General features: G+C 37.4%; 1 protein-coding gene across 2 annotated transcripts in view; it reads left to right on the top strand.

Moving 5' to 3' along the window:
- Positions 1 to 21,188, top strand: part of DYM (dymeclin) — a 601,776-nt gene that overhangs the window by 145,395 nt on the left and 435,193 nt on the right. For both annotated transcript variants that reach the window (XM_072605141.1, XM_072605142.1), the window contains exons 7-8: positions 7,254 to 7,379; positions 13,365 to 13,507. In XM_072605141.1, coding sequence (XP_072461242.1) covers positions 7,254 to 7,379; positions 13,365 to 13,507 — 269 coding nt within the window. The remainder of the gene's footprint in view (positions 1 to 7,253; positions 7,380 to 13,364; positions 13,508 to 21,188) is intronic.

The raw sequence follows: 21,188 nt of genomic DNA on the forward strand, positions 1-21,188 counted from the left end.
GGTATAGAAACTGAGGGAAGAATGTTATTTAAAAAAAAAGATTGTAAAATTAAGCATTATAATATTGATATGAATTGAAGGGCAGCTATCTAGTGCAGTAGATAGAGTGCTAGGCCTGGAGTCAGAAATACTCTTCTTCCTAAATTCAAATCTGGCCTCAGACATTAATTAACTAAGCTGTTTGACTCCAGGCAAGTCACTTAATTCCTGTTTGCCTCAATTTCCTGATCTGTAAAATGAGCTGGAGAAAGTAATGGCAAACCACCCCAGTATCATTGCCAAGAAATCCCCAGATGACGTCACAAAAAGTCAGACATGACTGAGCCACAAAATTATAGAGTCCATGTTAAATTAGATATGCCTTATATACAGGTCATTCCTCTAGTCTTAGTGCAGTTTTAAGCTGTTGAACCTAAAATGGACTTTTTGAGGACTCCACAAAAAGAGAAATAGTTTAAATTAAAGTGAAAGCAGTTTCCTGATCTAAAGATCTACTACTCTTATAGAATATTTGTATCAGATTGATATGTTTTATAGTAATATAAAGTATGAATTATGGATTTCTTTTAAAAAATAGTAATGCCTCTGAATATTTAGCGTCCAGAAGCACACTAAAATTATTCTACTTTTTTATAATAGGACTTCAAAATGGGGCCACAGGAAATAATAGGTGAAAGAAATCCCTACTAATCTAGAAATCCAGTAATTTAAATCTAGTCAGCAATTCAATTTGAGTGTAATAAAAATTAAATAGAAATTTCTCATTAGCTCTGCATTTGAAGGCTGGAAAAGTAAGAATGGACAATAGGCAGGCAGGCCCCCATCAGTGACTTTAAATCATATTTTTCACATTTTGAAGGACTATTTAATTTCTCAACTTAAGTTAAGATTATCATATTGGATAAAGATAAGATTTATGTCCCTTGGGAGGATTAATTGAAAGAGCTTTTTAAGTAACATGAATGTTGACAGTAGGATATGTGACTTAAACAGAGATGTCCTGATTAAAATGTAATTAGGAAATATTTAGCAAAGTAAATTAAAATACAGTGTGATACAGATAATGTTTATTTGTGGTTTTATGTCATTACTTGGCCAACAGCATGTTGATTCCATTTGAGTTTGACACAATTGAGCTAGAGGATATATGGTGACATTTATGTGGCTTCATGATCTAGATTAAGCTAAAAGTCTTCAGCAAATTAGTTATGTCAGTTTCTTATACAGATCAGTCAGTCAGTAAACATTTTGTGTCAATACAAATTTGGAGTTATCACAGGCATTGTGCTAAGGATACTAGGAAAGGCAAAAGATACTCCTTACTCTCAAGAAGCTCACAGTGTAATGGGGGAGACAGCATTCATAGCTGCATAAAAAAATAAGAGTACAGGATAGATTGGAAATGATCAATGGAGGGAAGACACTAGAATTAAGGGAGCTAGGGAAAGACTTCCCATACCAGGAGAGATTTTAGCTGAGACTTGGCAAAGCCAGGGAATCCAGGAGGCAGAAATGAAGAGGAAGAGCATTCTATACATTCCATCTAATGAAAATGCCTGGAATTGGGAGATAGAATGTCTTGTTCTGGGAACAGGTGTCAGGCCAGTGTCACTGGATTAAAGAGTACTTGGGGATGAGGCATAAGGGCACGCTGACATCTTCTTGAGCCTTTCATCTCCTGATGGGCTCAGCTTCCATGAGGGAAGGCTGTTAAGGGCAGGACTGGGTATCTTCTATCTGCCCTGAAGCGACCATTTTCATTTTGTAGTACAGGGCATTTTCGTTCTCATACTGCCAGCCAACCTCCCAACTGGGATGTGGAGAACCTCTAGTGCAAAGAAGAATAACACCCCCTTTGACTTCAGGCTTCCCATCTCTTGCTGCACTTTTCCTTTAGGGTAGAGGAATGGTGCCTTCCACCCAAAGACGAACATTCTCACACCTGGTCATATTCTCCAGTGACTCAGAACTCCTGTAGATCATCATCCAAACCCCATTCTTCACCCCCTATCACTTGATTCCACATTTCCATATGCCTTCCTTGATCTTTCTGTCCCCACTAACTCTTACCTTATTTCTCTTCTGCCCTTTGTAGCAATTCCTTCAAAATACTGTCTACAATAGATGCCTCCACTTTCTCTCCTCTCACTTTCTTCTTTACAATTTGGCTTTTGACTTTATCATTCCACTGAAACTACTCCCTCCAAAGTTAGTAATAATCTCTTAGCTGCTAGTTAGTTCTTATTCTTAGTTCTTATTCTTTGTAGTCTCTCTGCATCCTTTGACATTGTTTGATTACTCTCTCTCCTCCTTGATATATCATGTTCTCTCTAGGTTTTCAGGGCAATATTCTCCCAGGTTCTCTTCCTAACTGTCTTACTGTTCTTCTCTATCCCTTTTGCTGGATCCTCCTCCAGATTGTGCCTTCTAACATAGGAGTCCCACAGGGTTCTTCCTGACCCCTCTTTTCTCTCTATATTTCTTGGGAATCTCATCAACTTCCATCAATTTAATTACCATCTCAATGTTGATGAATTTCAAATCTACTTCTTCTGTCCCAATCCTTCTGGTGACCTTCAATCTCATATCTCCAACTGCCTCCAGATATTTTACACTGCATTCCGGTAGATCTTAAATTCAGTATGTCTAAAAATGGACTCATTTTTCCTCCTAAACCTTCCTTCTTTCCCTCCTACCTTTCCTTTTGTGGTAGAGGGCAACACCATCTTCCAGTACCTTAGACTTCACCTAAGTGTCATCCTGGATTCCTCATTACTTCTCACTCCTCATTTCCAATCTGTTGGCATTGTTGATTGGTTGTTCAGTTGTGTCCAACTCTTCTTGACCCTGTGGAATGCTGGACTATCCTCCACTATCTCTTGAAGTCTAAGTTCTCACTCAATGTCAACTTGAAACATTTCTCCAGTATGCTCCTATCTCTCCCCTAACACTGCCACCACTCTGGGGTAGCCTTACATTACCTCGCCCCTGCATTATTGCAATATCCTGATGATGACCCTGCCTGCCTCAAGGCTGTCCCTTCTCTAATCCATCATCATTCAGCCACTAAAGCAGTTTTGCTAAAGCACAAATCTGACCATGTCATCTTTCCCCTTCTGTACTCAGTAAACTGTTGGGTTCCTATTGCCTCCAGGAGCAAATACAAAATCCTCTGTTTGGCATTTGTAGCTCTTCATAACCTAACCTTCTCTTAACATTTCAGCCTTCTTATACTTCATTCCCCAACATACTTGCTGATTCAGTGACACTGGCCTCCTGACTGTTCCATGAACAAGACACCTCATCACTTGACGCCTGACTTTTCTCTGGGTGTTCCCCTTGCCTGGCTCCCTTCTCTACTTCGACCATTGACCTCTCTGGATTCCTTTAAAGTTCAGTTAAAAGGGGGCGGAGCCAAGATGGCGGAGTAGAAAGATGCACATACTCATAGCTCCGAACCCACAACCCATAGAACGGCTACAGGGAAGTAACTCACGGCGAATTCTGCACCCAGAGGCCACGGAATATTGGAGCGAGGGAGATTTCTGTTCCGGAGAGACCTGCAAACCTCTCGCGGGGGTCCTTCGTGCTGCAGACTGGGCTCTGGGACTGGGAGCTGAGTGCAGCTCTGCCGCGGCCGCGGCACCAAGAGGAAAAGATCCGAGCGGGCTTCAGGGACGGGATCTCCAGTGGCCACGCGGGTCCCTCCACCCACAGAGGGACCTGCAAACCTCTCGCAAAAGGTCCTTCGCACTGCAGACGCGGAGCCCAGCCCAGACCTGCTGTGGCCGCCGCGGCTGCGGCACCGAGAGATACAGATCTGAGCAGGCTTCAGGGACGGGATCTCCAGTGGCCGCACAAGTCCCTCCACCCACAGGTGACGGGGGTCAGTGAGAGAGTCTCTTTGGCGGGTCAGGAGGGGATTGGGGTGCCCCCATAATTCAGGCCCCCCCGGGAGGTAGAAGCTGAGAGGCAGCTGCAGACCCGGGCTCCCCAAGCAGGCAGGAGCCTGGATCCATTGTGGAAGGTCTGTGCATAAACCCCCTGAGGGAACTGAGCCTGAGAGGCGGCCCTGCCCCAACCTGACCACCTGAACTTAATCTCACACTGAATAGCAGCCCTGCCCCCGCCAAAAGCCCTAAGGCTGGAAGCAGCATTTGAATCTCAGGCCCCAAGCTCTGGCTGGGAGGATCAGGAGGGGAGGTGGGTGTGAGGAGAATATTCAGAGGTCAAGTCACTGGCTGGGAAAATGCCCAGAAAAGGGAAAAGAAATAAGACTATAGAAGGCTATTTTCTTGGAGAACAGGCATTTCCTCCCTTCCTTTCTGATGAGGAAGAACAATGGTTACCATCAGACAAAGACACAGAAATCAAGGCTTCTGTGTCCCAGCCCACCCAATGGGCTCAGGCCATGGAAGAGCTCAAAAAGAATTTTGAAAATCAAGTTAGAGAGGTAGAGAAAAAGCTGGGAAGAGAAATGAGAGACATGAAGTCAAAGCATGAACAGCAGATCAGCTCCCTGCTAAAGGAGACCCAAAAAAATGTTGAAGAAATTAACACCTTGAAAACTAGCCTAACTCAATTGGCAAAAGAGGTTCAAAAAGCCAATGAGGAGAAGAATGCTTTCAAAAGCAGAATTAGCCAGATGGAAAAGGAGATTCAAAAGCTCACTGAAGAAAATAGTTCTTTCAAAATTAGAATGGCACAGATGGAGGCTAAGGACTTTATGCAAAAACCAAGAAATCACAGAACAAAGAGAGAAGAATGGAAAAATGGAAGAGAATGTGAAATATCTTATTGGAAAAACAGCAGACCTGGAAAATAGATCCAGGAGAGACAATTTAAAAATTATGGGACTATCTGAAAGCCATGATCAAAAGAAGAGCCTAGACATCATCTTTCATGAAATTATCAAGGAAAACTGCCCTGAGATTCTAGAACCAGAGGGCAAAATAAATATTCAAGGAATCCACAGAACACCGCCTGAAAGAGATCCAAAAAGAGAAACTCCTAGGAACATTGTGGCCAAATTCCAGAGTTCCCAGGTCAAGGACAAAATATTGCAAGCATCTAGAAAGAAACAATTCAAGTATTGTGGAAATAAAATCAGGATAACACAAGATCTAGCAGCCTCTACATTAAGGGATCGAAGGGCATGGAATAGGCTATTCCAGAAGTCAAAGGAACTAGGACTAAAACCAAGAATCACCTACCCAGCAAAACTGACTATAATACTTCAGGGGAAAAATTGGTCTTTCAATGAAATAGAGGATTTTCAAGTATTCTTGATGAAAAGACCAGAGCTGAAAAGAAAATTTGACTTTCAAACACAAGAATGAAGAGAACCATGAAAAGGTGAACAGCAAAGTGAAGTCATAAGGGACTTACTAAAGTTGAACTGTTTACATTCCTACATGGAAAGACAATATTTGTAACTCTTGAAACATTTCAGTATCTGGGTACTGGGTGGGATTACACATGCACACACGCTCACATACATAGAGACAGAGTGCACAGAGTGAATTGAAGAGGATGGGATCATATCTTAAAAAAAAAATGAAATCAAGCAGTGAGAGAGAAATATATTGGGAGGAGAAAGGGAGAAATTGAATGGGTCAAATTATCTCTCATAAAAGAGGCAAGCAAAAGACTCATTAGTGGAGGGATAATGAGGGGAGGTGAGAGAAAAACATGAAGTCTGCTCTCATCACATTTCACTAAAGGAAAGAATAAAATGCACACTCATTTTGGTAGGAAAACCTATCTTACAATACAGGAAAGTGGGGGATAAGGGGACAAGCAGGGTGGGGGGGGGATGATAGAAGGGAAGGCATGGGGAGGAGAGTGCAATTCGAGGTCAACACTCATGGGGAGGGACAGGATCAAAAGAGAATAGAAGTAATGGGGGACAGGATAGGATGGAGGGAAATATAGTTAGTCCTATACAACACAACTAGTATGGAAGTCATTTGCAAAACTACACAGATTTGGCCTATATTGAATTGCTTGCCTTCCAAAGGGAAGGGGTGGAGAGGGAGGGAGGTAAAGAAGTTGGAACTCAAAGTGTTAGGATCAACTGTTGAGTAATGTTCTTACCACTAGGAAATAAGAAATACAGGTAAAGGGGTATAGAAAGTTATTTGGCCCTACAGGACAAAAGAGAAGAGGGAGACAAGGGCAGAGAGGGATGATAGAAGAGAGAGCAGATTGGTCATAGGGGCAATTAGAATGCTTGGTGTTTGGGGGGGGGAGGGGATAAAAGGGGAGAAAATTTGTAACCCAAAATTTTGTGAAAATGAATGTTAAAAGTTAAATAAATAAATTTAATTAAAAAATAAAAATAAAAAAATAAAGTTCAGTTAAAAGCCTATCTTGTGTAGGAAGTCCTCGTGAACTCCTCCTATTTCCAGTGTCTTTCCTCTGTTAATTTCCTGTTTATCCTATGTTTAACTTGCTTTGTATATATTTGTCCTCAGGGCAGGGATCATCTTTTGCTGGCTCATTGTATGTTTGTTGTTTGATTGAAAAGAATGTCCTATTAGAAAGGTTGGGGAGAGGTAGGTTATAAAGGCTTTTTGAATGTCAAAATAGAAAATTTTTTATTTGATTCTGGAATGAAATCTGGACAGAAGATACTATAACTAATTTGTTGAATAGTTTCATGAAAGCTGTAATGATTAGAAGGCACAGTAAAGTAGCTTCCAATCCAGGGTAGTTTTTGTAACATATATGAGGACATTGAGCTATTTTATTTATCATTTAGAATTTGCTTTGATAAAGTGGGTATTAGAAGTGTTGAGAAATGTATTTATTAAGTAATTATCTTTAAAAAGCATTGTTTTTTTCTATATATGTGTATACATATATACACATTTTACTTTTGAGTTCTATTTATTTTTTGATTTAAAGTAGTAAAAGTAGAATAGTGTACCGACTTTCTAGAAATACTAGAATGGATTCTCAAAGCAGAACATTACTAATGACTACAGATAAGGGAATTTTGAACCTGTGAAGTAATGAAATGAAATTGATACCCATGTAAAAGCTGAAATCTGGAAAAATATTTTCATCTTTTTTCCTTACTGATTTTCAGGATTATCACATAAATATAAAATGTTTATGCCCTAGGAAATCATTTTAAATTTGACATTGATATTCTTTCCGTTTTTGTTATTTACAACTCATTTTAGAAATCAGTAATAGAGCTCAGTCCTTCAAAATGATAAGTATCTTGTTATCTCTTCTCTCCACAGAGATATAACATATGGAATATCACTAGAGGCTGTGTCAACACTGGTTGTTTTCCTTTCCTGTCAACTCTTTCATAAGGAAATTTTGAGACAGAGCATAAGCCACAAATACCTGATGCATGGACGATGGTATGTTTCAGTATTGAAGAGTTTGTCTTAGATGTTTTTTAGCTTTCTGTTGTGTAAATCCTTTTGTTTTGTATCTGCAGATCCCTGGTAATACATTTTTACTTGGGTCTCCCACTCTCCCCTCAAACTAGTCAAAAAAAAAAAAGAAAGCCAAATTGATTTTCCTCTTTAAACCAGGTCTTCTTTCTACCTTCACCATCTTTGTCAGTGGTAGCACTGTATTCTCTAATTATTCATACTCCAGATCTTTGAATGTCTTTTGACTCTTGCAGTATGTGTGTGTGTGTATTTGATGTGTTTATATATATGCATACATACATGTGTATATATATATTTGTGTATATGTATATATACACATGTATGTGTGTATGTATATATTCTGGTTATCATTTCCCCTGCTTGAAGATGCGCCCTCTTCATCTCTCCTCATATATTTCTTTGATTACTTCAAGATGCAGCTTAAGTATTACCTTCTACATGAAGCTTTTCTTGATGCCTCTACGCCTCAAACTCCTTGTAATTATTTATATATATTTATTTTATAAACACTTATATATGGTCATGTTTTCTCCATCGATAGGCTCTAGAGTTTATGTGAGCATGGATTGTTTTGCTTTTGTCTTGGACTAGATAATATTTGGAAAATATTTGGAAAAATCTTTGCCTGGCACATGGTAGACACTTAAATGTGTATTTCCTCTATCCTCTTTTGTCTGTGTGTAATCATCTCATAGCAAAATGTCTGACAGATTATAACTGCTTAATAAATACTCATTGAATGATTTACTGATTACTTAAATAGTTGAGTGAGGTTGCTTTGAAGCCTCCTAACTTTTCTGGTGGTCCTCAGATTTTACTTAATTAACTACTTACTATACAATTGGCCATGTCTGCCTCCTAGAATTTAGGCCTGATGCTAAATTTTTTGTTCTGAGGCCATCTCCTTTGGATTTATGGACTACACCTGTTAGACTAAAAGTCAAAATAGTCAGTTTACTAATTGGAGATTTGGAGAGGGTAGGGAAAGGCTTTCTCTTTTTTTTAACATCTTAGTTCTTAGGAAACCCCATGAAGTTATTTTGCATTGGATAATGTGCCATATACATTTGTAACCCCCAAATAATCTTCATTGTTTAGTGAACTTCATGTGAAGGAAGACTAGAAGTTGAATCTGAGAATCCATTCTGCTCCTGGGGTCTGGGCCACATGGCTTCTGATTGCTTCTGATCTGGCTCCTCTCTAAGTATAGAACCTGGGACTTATAGACAGCTTTTATCCTGGAATGGTATCTTTGGGCTCAGGTTCTGCCTTCCCTGAATCTGTGACCATGAACCTGGGTGGTTGGTGATAAAACTGCCAGATGACAGCCATTCTTGTCATAGTGCCCCATGTGGGTCTGTAATCTACTACTGCCCTTGTGCACAGCCCCTTTCTGCAAGCTGCAGTGCTCCAGGAAGGGCTCTGGATATACACCCCATTCCCAGTGTTGACAGGCTTCTCTGTCTGTTTCTCTCTGCTTAACTTGAACTTGAAAAATTATTCATGGTGACTTTTTTTGGATGTTCCTGCAGGATTCAGTTTGTTTTATTTTCTAGATCTTTTTGGAGAAAGGTTTCTTTTTGGGTGTCGTGTGTGTGTGTGTGTGTGTGTGTGTGTGTGTGTGTGTGTGTATGTGTTTTGGTAGGAGGGGAGTGGAGAAGCTTGTACTTCTTGCACTTCTTGCTGTCTTGGCTTCACCTCTGATTGCTTATGACTTTAAAAAAAAATGGTGGTATTTGACAGATTTGTTCTTTGATTAGTTTTGTGTTCATTTAACAAATGTGTGTTTAAGAAAAAAGTTAATTTTGAAGAACCAGACTACTTGTTGGCTTTTAAGTCCTTTGTGGTCGAAAATAATTAATCTTTGGTCCTCATAGTACTCTTCTCTATATGTACACTGTATTATAGCCAAACTCATTGTCTGATGGTTGTGTTCTGTCACTTTGTCTTTGTATCTTTTTTCATCCTGTCCCTTGTCCCTGGACATGAACTATTTTCCCATTGTTCCATCTTTTCTGTTGAAGTTTTTTCTTTCAGTCAGTATCCAACCCAAAACCTTTTCCATCCATAAAACCTTCTCCTATCATTGGATTTTATCCCTTTCCCCTGGCTTCATTAGGCCTTTTTTTTGCATTTATTTTCTATTTTCTGTCTAGTAGATAGTTTTGTTTTTCCTCCTGTTTTTATTTGGTTATATAATTCTTAACCCTTTTCCCCTCTCGGTTAAGTAGATTTCTCCTTCCTCTCCTTCTCTTGAACTGGTTCTTATCATTAGTTTTTAAAATTTCATTTTTTGCATGCCTTACCAAAAGTGATCTCTATAATTATATAGTCTTTCTCTTTTCTCTGGTGAAAAAGATTCCTCATGGAATCAAAACTTCCAGAGTATCCATTCTAGGCCCTCCACTGAAGGTGATTTCTGCCACTGCCTTGTAGAGCTTGCCACATGGATTCCTCTTTTCTTTGTGCCTCACTTCCAGAACAAGGCCAATTATTTCAGGCATCAGAGAGAACAGTGCTCTGTGATAGGACCCTTCCCCTACCATGTCTTTGGTTATACAACTTACCACTGATCTATAACCTCTTTTGGTTACTTCTCCCTCCCTCCCCTTGTATTTGCCTCAAAATCTCCTCCCTGGGTTCATGTTCTCCCACTCCCCCAACTGCTAGTCATCCCCAGTGATTCCAATTCCTCTTCCCCAACATTGGCCAAGGACATCAGACAAGTAGATTCTTCAAATACCAAGTTCCTCAGGCCACACGCAGTGTAAAGTCTCTATTTTCTTTCACAGATCATCTCTCCTCACCTGTATGAGCATTTATCAGTAGAATTCCCCCCGTACCCCCCTACTACCAAAGTAAGGCCTCCTTGTTCACCATTTTCCATTTTCTCTCCTCCTCCTTACCTACTCTTTTGTAGGCTCTTTCTGTGACCATAGAGGTCACCTTCCCCTCATTACTAGTCCTTGATTTGACATGGTCACATCACAAAATCCTATCTCTCTCCCCTCCCTCCCCTTTCATGTACCCTCCATGTTGCAATGCAGTCCCGTAAACACCATTGATTAACCTGTTTGCAGCTTCTTTCTACATTGCCCTCTGTCCACCTCTTCACTTTTACCTTCACCAGATGTCAGCCTTCTTCCCTGTCTCCTTATGTACATTTAGAAAGAAGTCTCTTATTGGTCTCTCTGCTGCCTCTCTGTTGCTTTTGCTGCCCTTGGCTAATGTCTTTATTTATTCTTCTTCCATTTCTATTGAAAGAGAAGTGAGCATGGGTGGCTTGGATGGTTTATGAAATGATGGTCCTGGGCAGGAGGGCACCAGTCAGAGCAAGGGACCATGGGATAAGAGGCATCTTTAGGGTAAAAAGGCTCTTACAAAATGGTAGAAAGGTGTAGCAGGGGTGGGGAACCTGTGGCCTTGAGGCCACATATGGCCTTCTAGGTCCTCAAGTGTGGCCCACTGATTAAATCCAAACTTCACAGAACAAATCCCCTTAATAAAAGAATTTGTTCTGTAAAACTTGGACTCAGTCAAAACGTAACACTCAAGGATCTACAAGACAACATGTGACATTGAGGCCTTAGGTTCCCCACATCTAGTCTAGAGAATCAATAGTATTTTATATTTTTTGCCTGCCATTATAGGTGACTTACAAAATCTCCATAAAGTTGGGATAGAGCTATACATTTGGAATAGAGATACAGTTGGGATAGAGAAACATTTGGAAAAACTTACGTAGAAAGGAATTGGCATTCTTGGGTCTGGGAGATGGTAAAGGATATTATATGGATGATGTTTTATAAGTAGGAGGATATTGTATTTTCACTCTTTTAAGACTACGAAGTACAGAGAAAGTGGCATTCTACACTGGTAGAGGAAATCCCTCACTGGGAGCTCTGAGGAAATCCAGATCTGGTTTAGAATGAAAAATGAACACCCTGCACTCTATGGTCTAGCCAAACTGACCTTCTTGGTGTTCCTTGTAAGTAATAATGATAATAATAACAATAATAAAGTTCCTTATCTCATAAAAATTATAATCACCTTTTTCTGGCATTTAAAGGTTTACAAAGTGCTTTACAAACATTGGCTCTTTTTATCCTCTCAATAATTCTGTGAGGTAGGTGCTATTACCCCCACTTTACAGGTGAGGAAACTGAGAGACACTGTGGTTAAGTGACTTTCTTAAAGTGTCTCAGACTGATTCCAGGTCCAAGGCTCTTTCTCCTGGTCTACTTAATTGCCCCATTCATTCTTCACTTACAACATTCCATCTCCTATCTCTATATCTTTGTAATGGCTAGACCACATATGTGGAATGCAATCCTGCTCATCTCCACCTCTTACAATTCCTATTTCCCTCAAAATTCTTCTCAGGTTCTGACTTTTACTTGAATTCTTTCCTGATTCTTCAGGGATACGTTTCCTCCCCTCAGTCCCATTATACTTGGAATTCATTTTTTATATATTTTATTTATACAGTAATGTAGTTGTCTCCCTTGGTAGAGGGCAAACTCCTGGATGACAGACTCTAATTTTTTCCTTTAATCACCATGTACATTATCTGGCACATTGTTGTTGTTGTTCAGTCATTCAGTCCTGTCTAACTCTTTGTGACCCCATGGAGTATAATGTTCATGGAATTTTCTTGGCAAAGATATTGAAGGGATTTGCCATTTCTTTCTACAGCGAGTTAAAGCAAACAGAGGTTAAGTGATTTGCCCAGGGTCACACAGCTAGTACGAGTCTGAGGCCAGATGTGAACTCAGTTTTTCCTGATTCCAGGTCCACTGAGCCTCTGGTTGCCTGATCTGGCCTATAGCAGGCATTTAATTAATGTGAATTCATTAATTGATATTAGTAGCTGATTCTTCATTTTCACCAAATATGAGACAAAAATGGATAAATTTAAATTATAGCATGAGGGATTTAACTTAGACATTAATAAGAATTTCCATTGTGCAATAACTATAAACTTCTGTAAACACTGTTATTAAAAAAGATAGCATCTCATTCCTTGTATAATTTTCACAAATAGAGAAGGAAAGGATGTAGTTTCAGATTTGATAGAAGATAATGAAATGGACTTTATGATATTTCAAAATTGATTTTGAACTTAGGTTTAGGGAGTTTTAAATTTCTATTATCATTGCTTTCTGAAATGTTGAGATTCACTTTATTATCTATTTGTTGTATATAGTGAGTTTTCTTCCTTTGTCAATTCATTTTATAGTCTCATTACTTAAGAATATGAGTCACGTCCAGTGTCATGCCTCTTTTTATGACTAATTTTGGGTGTCTATAATTTGATCCTGTATTTGAAACAATTCTTTTGGACTCCTAGAATTCAAGAAATTAATTATGCCTTGCTTGCAGTAGTTACTTCAGTAGCAGTTTGGGGATATTTTTTATTATACCTTATTTTCACTCGCAATAAGTAAATGTGACATCCCTCTAAGAGTTATATGACAACTGTCATTCATGGATTGGGTCCCCTAGAGGGGGTTTTAGGGTATTTGGGTATCTACTTAAATTATTGCTCATAAACCCTCACTGGTGAGCTTGCCTTTAAGTAGATAATAAACACAGCTCAGCTGATTTACTGATATGCCGAGTAAAGCTTAGGGTACACTCTTTTACAAATATACACAAGATCAGTGGGAAAAATTGGCAAACTCAAGAGTACAATAGTAGCAAGGCATACAAAAAAGAATGGCCAAGACAACTTTACCTGGTTCTCTCTTCTCTTCTTCTGGATTGCTCACAATACTTGTTCTTGGGCTCAGCATTTCTGCTCGGTGGGTCACTCAGCTGGGCTTCAAAACTTAAAATTATTAATTAATTAATTAAAAATTATTAATGACAGTAAGTTATTCATCTCTATTTCATTATCACAAACCATCTGAATTGGATGAACATTGAAATGTTCTTTTTTTACAGTCTTCCTTATACCAGCAGACTTGTGAAGACCTTATTGTATAACTTCATCAGACAAGAAAAGCGACCTCCCCCTGGGACCCACATCTTTGAGCGGCAGTCAGATGGTGGAGGATTGCTTTATGGCCTTGCATCAGGAGTGGCAAGTAAGTCCTTGCTAAGATTTATTGAAAACTGAGATAAATATATGTACTCTTTTCTGGTATTTACGTAGGAGAATGTTTGTTTATTTGGAAAGGCTTTTTTGTAGCTATATAGTGTCTGAAGCATATTGAATATAAAGTAAACAAAATAAGTATAATTTTTTTGTTCTAACTTATTTTCTTTAGAATATGTCAAAATAACGAATAGGTTATTTGCCTATAGTTAATACAGTGCTTCAAGAAGACTATTCACGAATAAATTTGTCCCTTTTGTGAGTTTAGTTACCTAATAGGAGTGGGTAAGTGGTGCGGTAGATTGAACACCTGGCCTGGAGTCACACTTGAATTCAAAACCTGCTCAAGACACTTTCTAGTGTCTTCTGTGTGATCCTGGACAATTCACTTATCCTCTCCCAGCCTCAGTAGTTTCATTTGTGAAAGAGACAATAATAGCACCCTACTTTCTAGTGTTTTTGTGAAGATCACTTATGATAATAATTGTAAAACATTTTGCAAACTTTAATGTACTATGTAAATGCTAGACGTTACTGTTATTGCAATAAAAATCTAATTAATCTTTGAAAGAAAAGTTTGCTTTTTATATTCAGATAGCTACATGGACAGCTCCTCATTTCCGAAGTCCGAATTGTTCGCTGAAAGGTTTTCGGTGACTTCCAGAAAAGTCCCTTCTTATTATCGAGGTTATTTAGGTTCCTCAGATAGATGCTAGCTTAAACTGAGGGCATTGTTTACTGAACTCTGAATATCAGCAAACTTGGGCTTTTTCAGTCAATCAGTTGGTCAATAGATATTTATCAGGCACCTATTAAGTGCTGTGCTAAGGTACAGAAGATGTAAAGAAAGGCAAAAGACAATACCAGCTCTCAGGGATTCAGATTCTAATGGGGGAGACAACTTGTGAACAAGTATGTGGAAACAAGATGTGGAGAGTATAAATCAGAAATACTCAGTAGAGGAAGGTACTAGAATTAAGAGGAATCAGTAAAGACTTCCTTCTAGAAGGTGAGATTTTATCTGACACTTGGAAGTAGGCCAGGGAATCCAAATGGCAGAGATGAAGATGGGAGTTCTAGTTATGGGAGACAGTCAGTGAAAATGCCTGAGTTTGGTAGCTGGAGCATCTTGATTGGGGAACAGCAAGAAGGTATGTCAGAGAATCAAAGAATATGTTGGGGGTATAAGGTATGAGATGATTGGAGTAGTGGAGGAGGGACTAGGTTGTGAAGGGCTCTGAACACCAAACAGAAGATTTTATATTTGATCTTGGAGATGATGGGAAGCCACTGGAGTTTATTGAAGGGGGAGTGTAACATGATTAGAATTACACTTTAGGACTATCACCTTGACAGTTGAATGGACTGGTGTTGTGAGAGACTTGTGGCAGAGGAGCATCCAACAGGCTCTTGCTTTAGTCCAGGTGTGAGGTGATGAGAACCTGTATCAGGTGGTGTCTGGGTCAGAGGAGAGAAATGGACATGTATAAGAGATATTACAAAGATAAAATTGACCTGCTTTAGCAACAGATTGGATATGGAGTGTGAGAGAGAAAAGTCTGGGATGAACCCTGGGTTGCAAGCCTGGGAGACTGGGATGATAGTGGTATGTCCTCAACAGTAGTAGGAAAATGTGGAAGAAGGACAAGTTTTCGGGAAAAGTTAGTTCAGTTTTGGACTTGTTGAATTTAAGATGTCTACAGGCCATTGGATCGGCTGAGAGGTTAGACATGGGTAATTAGTTTTGAGAATTATCAACATAGATATGATCATTGAATCTGTGGGAGCTGATATGATCACCAACTGAAGTAGTATAGAGGGAGAAGAGAAGAGTGCCCAGAATAGAGCCCATTGAACTTTTAAAGTGAGTGGGCACATTGGGAGTGAATTTCATAACCAAAGCCTTCTCAGAAAATGTTTTATTTCTTTTTTTTGAAGCAATTGTCTCTAAAGATCCTTTCATTAGGAGTACCTCCCATCCTTTTAGTATGGTTCTTAAGGAAAATGGCAAGTCAGTCATATGTGGTTTTATAAACTGAAATTTCTGCTTATTTCTGGAAGAAAAAAAAATCTGCTGAGGTGCCTTAAAATCAGCTTTTCTAAACTAGCAATCTGTGTCCATTTATTGAAATGAAATTTTATGGAAGTCTTTTGGAGTACCTGAAGCTGGCAACATTTTTCTGTTGCCATACATAGGTTATGGGTTTAACATGTATAGCATCTAAAATGAAAGAAAGATCTTCTGATGTGTTCATAAGTAGAAAAAGATTCTGTGAATTAATTTCATAAATAGTAGTCCTGGGAGTAAATGTAAATTAAACCCTTAAGCCATCGATTTTTAAAGTAAAATAGATCTACCCATTGGGCTCATGAGCCCCTCTGAATGTTTTCTTTACTTGTTTTTATATCTTCTAATATATATTTAATGTTAATCACACCATTTTCTTTAGTGGAGAAGGGAGAATTATACCCAATAGAGTTGGAAGGGACCTCAGAGATTCCATTATATTCCAGCTCTCTGAATTTATATTTGAAAAAACTGAACCCCAGAAAAGTTAAGTGACATGCTTAAAGTAAATCAGGTTTGTAGTAGCAGTTAGAACAAGAACTCAGGCCTATTGACTTCAAGTTTTGACTGTATTGTATTTGCTTTACATGTTTCCTCTGGGTCATTCATGTGAAATACATAGTTTTGTTTTCTACAACTTTATATTTTCCAAATCATTGAATCCATTTTGTACAGAGGATTATGGTAACTTATTTTCAGAACTTCTTTTTATAAGTGAGACATATAGATTTACTTCAGTATAGTAATTTTACATAATTTGAAATATAGTCAGCAATACTTGAGTTAGATTATGACAAGTTGTTTTAAATAGCTAAAAATTGTACTTCAGTCTTTAAAATTGTATATTATCATGAAATAAGCATAGTGTTTTTATTTCACATTAATTAGAATATTTTGAAACAAATCAAACCCATTCCCCAAAGTACTACTATTAGGGTGCTGACTTAAGATGTTAGAATGTAGCTCTTGTGAGTTTTGAACTTTCTGCAAGAAAGAGCAGTCCACTTCCAAAAGAAATACTAATTCAGTAGTACTTAGCTCTCAGTCATCTTGGTGTGAAATTTTCATCGTGGGGAATATCAAGACAGATTTTTAGTCTAGTATTTGCCTCTTCCCAGGTGGTAAGCTTCTACATCACTTTCTATCATCATCAGTTGGTTTGCATTTAATTAATATGAACTAATTTTTATGTTGGGCGAGGTGAAACACATTGGATGATCTGATGCTTAAAATTATATAGTACAAAGCAAAATATAAATCTTAAAATTGTTTTAGGTTTGTATATTTATTGTTTGTGGGATATGAACACCTGTTCCACATAAATTCTGATTTTTTATTTCTGGAAGGTCTCACATTTTCGAACTCAATTCCATTCCTTTAAACAATATTATACTTTGAAGTCAGCCTAGTTTAATTACAGATTTCATATAGTCAACAAGCATTTTTTAAAAGGGTCATTATGTGTCAAACTCTTTGGTGTTGGGGAGACAAATATTAAATTGATATAGTCCCTGTCCTCAAGGAACAGATATTTTATAAGGGGAACAGAAAATATTTATATATAAGTAAACAGAGGAGATGTATAAAATGAATGCACAATTGCTGGGATAAGAATTTTCATTAATGTTTGTGGGAATCTTAGTGTCCTTAATAGAACTTCGGCCCTTTATTATAGTCAGTGCTTAATCATGCTAATGGAGAGGAGAAAATATCGATGTAATCTCTATATTAGTTCTCTATATTGGTTTTGGAATATGTTTTGGTCTAGTGTTTGTAAATGAACGTGCATAAGTCTGAGTTTTCAGACCTTAATGGGAAATATGGAGTCCAGCCCGATACAGGAAGAACTTGGAATCTATCTTCTTTTTCCCTTTCATCTTCCTGATATCCTACTTGTAGGTTTCTCTCCATTGAATAAAACAGACTCTTTTTTAGATATTGTGAAACTTATTTCCTCTTGGTGCTATTTTTAAACAGGGAAGGTTATACTTTATATTAAAGATAAATTCAGTCAGGAGTGAGATCACTCGTTGCATTTAAAAGATTAAATTGTAATTTCCAATAGTAAGGTATATAAAAAAAAGCAAAATAGGAATATGTGAGTTTTCTAGTGCTTAGTCTCCCAGGAGCCTCAATCCTTTCAAAACATATTGCCAGCTTTATGTTAAAAGTAAGTAAAAAGTCCTCTGATTGTTTGAAAAAAAAGCCTGCACTAAACCAATGCACTTTATTTAGGGCATTGTTCTGCGCTTTATCAATTTATAACCAATTTAGTTATCTAACTTCTCAGTCCTTGAAAGATTAGTGACTTTAGTATAGAAGAAAGGAGATTATTAGAAGAAAACTATATCACCTTTTTATATTATATTAATAATATGCTCTATAACTTCTGTTTGTTCTATATTAGTTATATAGTTACAAAAGTTATAATAATTGTAAAAAGAACATATGCTTTAAAAAGGATAAACTTCAATTATATGGCAAATTTGCATATATTCTTATGGAATACCTAATTTTTAATATTATGCTTTGAGATAAATGAGATGTTACTGTAATTAGAATAGTGAATAAATTTCAATCAGTCAAGCATTTGTTAAATACCTAGTATTTGTGAGGCACTATACTGAGTTCTGGGGATGGGAGGGCCCCCGAAGGAAAAATGACTGAATGATAGTCCCTGCCCTCAAGGAGTTCACAATCAAGGGGAAGAAAACACAAAATGAAGCTGAGGAGGTGGGGGAGGGGAGACTGAAGCAAGTGCCCAAGGTGGGGGCATGGCACAAAAGTTACAGAAGGGAGCTTAGCTCCCTCCTTAAGTGGAAGTTTGCCTCCAATCAGAAATACAGTGGATGCTGATGAGGTAGAGTACCAAGGCTGATGGAATCTTTCAGGATGATGTGGTTTTCCAAATAATGAGTTTCCTGGTGTATGGTAGAAAAGTCAGAGAGGTCTCAAAGTAGTATATCCAGGTGAAAAATGAGATATTAAGGTGTTCAATTTTGAAATCAAACCATGATTGATACTTACATATTAACTATAATGTATTAAATATTAATCATATCTGTTAATAATTAATAGTTACCATTTGGAAACATAATATGCCACAAAAATACTTGATGATACTCAAAATTATCCTTAACAGTCTTTGAAATGATTAATGTTAAGCATGTTTATAATTGTTGAATCAAGGTATTAAACTCTATTTAAGACAAAGTATTAATTCTCTTTATATATTCCTCAGAGTCAAAGGTTCTCTGTATGAATCAGTGTTGAATTAATTTTGTATTCTAAATTTTTGGGAACTAGAAACTACAATATCATTTTGCATTAATATGATTGAGTAAGGAAGTTACCTCCAAGAAATATCTACTTTTGTCAATCTGTTTTTGATGAAGAAGAGTGTGGTGGGGATTGCATGTTATTATTATATTATTATTATTATTGTGACCATGCATTATTATTGCATGTTTCTCTAACAAAGCATTGGAATATATTACAATGGCATCCCTTTCTCTTCGATTCTAAAATTGTGTAGGCACTAATTTCTTTAGAATGATGAACTTAAAGTTTCTTCTAGCTCTAATATTCCATAATATTAAATGTAGCTCTGCTTGGTTAGTAATTAGGGGTTGAGGTAAGAGGAAGGATGGGAATAAATGAACTACATAACATAAGGTTCCTTCCAGGCTCATTAATGTAATGATAAGGCACATCATATTCATGGGAAACCAAGCAAAAACGTTCTGGAAGAAAGGTACAATTGAAGTAGTGATTTGCCCCATTGATAAAACAAATATACACATACACACACATGCATGCATGCATGTTAGACACGTATTAGACATGTTAGCCATTGTCATTCAAAGGACATTATTCTTGGAGTCAAAGGGAAATGGAATTCCCTATAAATCATGAAGTTCTTCAGATCTTCTTGTTTGAAGATGACATGCTGATTTCGGTAAGCTTCCTCTGTGATAATCACAGTTACTCAAAGTAGATCCTACTAATTGTCCATGTTGGAAAACCAAAATGAAAGAAAAATGCTACTCTCTACACTGGCAGTTGTCCAGATCGGGGAGGGAACAGCAGCCCATTCAATCAGTTTATCAGTGTGCAGAATATTGGCTCTGCAAATGGACAGTAAGCTGGAACTAGGATTGGATACAAGGGGAAAAGCAGACTGAACTGCATTATTTTCTTCTTTTTTTCCTCTTTTTAAGTAGGCTTTTTTTGTTTTTTTTTACACTACCATTTTCTCTCAGTATCCTTCCACTTCCCCTCTCAGAGAGTCACCCCATATAAAAAAAATAGTGTTTTTTTAAGACAGCAAAAGAAGAGAAAAAAATAATCAGTATAAAACTAAGTGATCAACACATTCAAAATGTCTGAGAAATATGTATAGTGTACAATATTTGTGAACCTTCCACTTCTGCAAAGAGGTGAGACAGTCTTCTCATCTCTTTTCCATGCATGCTGCTTCATTATAATTTTGCAATATTTACTTAAATTTTTTTTATTTCTTTCCATTTACATTTTGTTGTTATTGTCCATATTCTTGGCTCTGCTTGCTGCCTTCTGCATCAGTTCTTGTTGCTGTTCTTTGTATCTATCATATTTGCCTTTTCTTATCGCTCAGTAATGTTCCATTATGGTCATGGGCCAGAATTTGTTTATCAATTTCCCAGCTGATAGGCATCTACTTTTTTCCTAATTCTTTGCTATCACTAAAACTGTTGCTGTAAGTATTTTGGTGTATATGGAGACTTTCTTAATATCAGTGGCTTCCTTGGGGTATAAGCTCAGGAATGAAATCTTTGGGTCAGAGAGTATGGAAATTTTAGTCACGTTATTCAGCGTTATTGCCATCTTTTGTCACCTTTGTTAGTTTGCAGGATATAAGGTGAAACATCAGGGTTATTTTGAGCTGCAATTCTTATTTATATATCTTAGATATAAATCCCTATCCCAGGAGTTTGATTCAAAGATATTTTTTTCCATTCAACCAGATCCTTTTGTTTTCTAAGTACATTAATTTTATTTGTTCAGAATTTCTTTCATTCCATGTATTCATGTTCATTTTATCTTATGTAATTATTTGTATCCTTTGTTGGTTTAGGAATATGTCTCCTGCCATTGCTTTAAAAGGTATATGATCCACTTCTCTTTTAATTATTTAATGGTATGATCTTTAATTACAGTTTTAGTTCCTTCTCTCAATTAATTATTTCTTATTTGTTCTTCATATGGCTTGCTTTGCATAGTTTGTTTGCATGTTTTCTCCTCTATTACATTTTAAGCTCCTTGAGGGCAGAAATTATCTTTTGCCTCTTTGTATCCTCAACCCTTAGTACTTCAGTGGTGTTTAATAAATGTTTATTGATTGATGCCCCAATACTGTGCTGAGTATTTTTTATGTTAACAAATACTTAAACATCTGATATATTATACTGAGATACTCAGGGATGAACCAATAAAACTAAGTATTATAAGTCTTACACTAATGAAAATTGTTAGGCTGAGGCATGGTTGGATATTGGTAGAGAAAGGTTTGGGATGGATAGCATTTACTAAAACTCTTGCTAAACCTTAGCCTCACTGTTTT

The sequence above is a fragment of the Notamacropus eugenii genome, chromosome 4, assembly GCF_028372415.1.
Source record: "Notamacropus eugenii isolate mMacEug1 chromosome 4, mMacEug1.pri_v2, whole genome shotgun sequence".
In the NCBI taxonomy this organism is placed as follows: Eukaryota; Metazoa; Chordata; class Mammalia; order Diprotodontia; family Macropodidae; genus Notamacropus; species Notamacropus eugenii.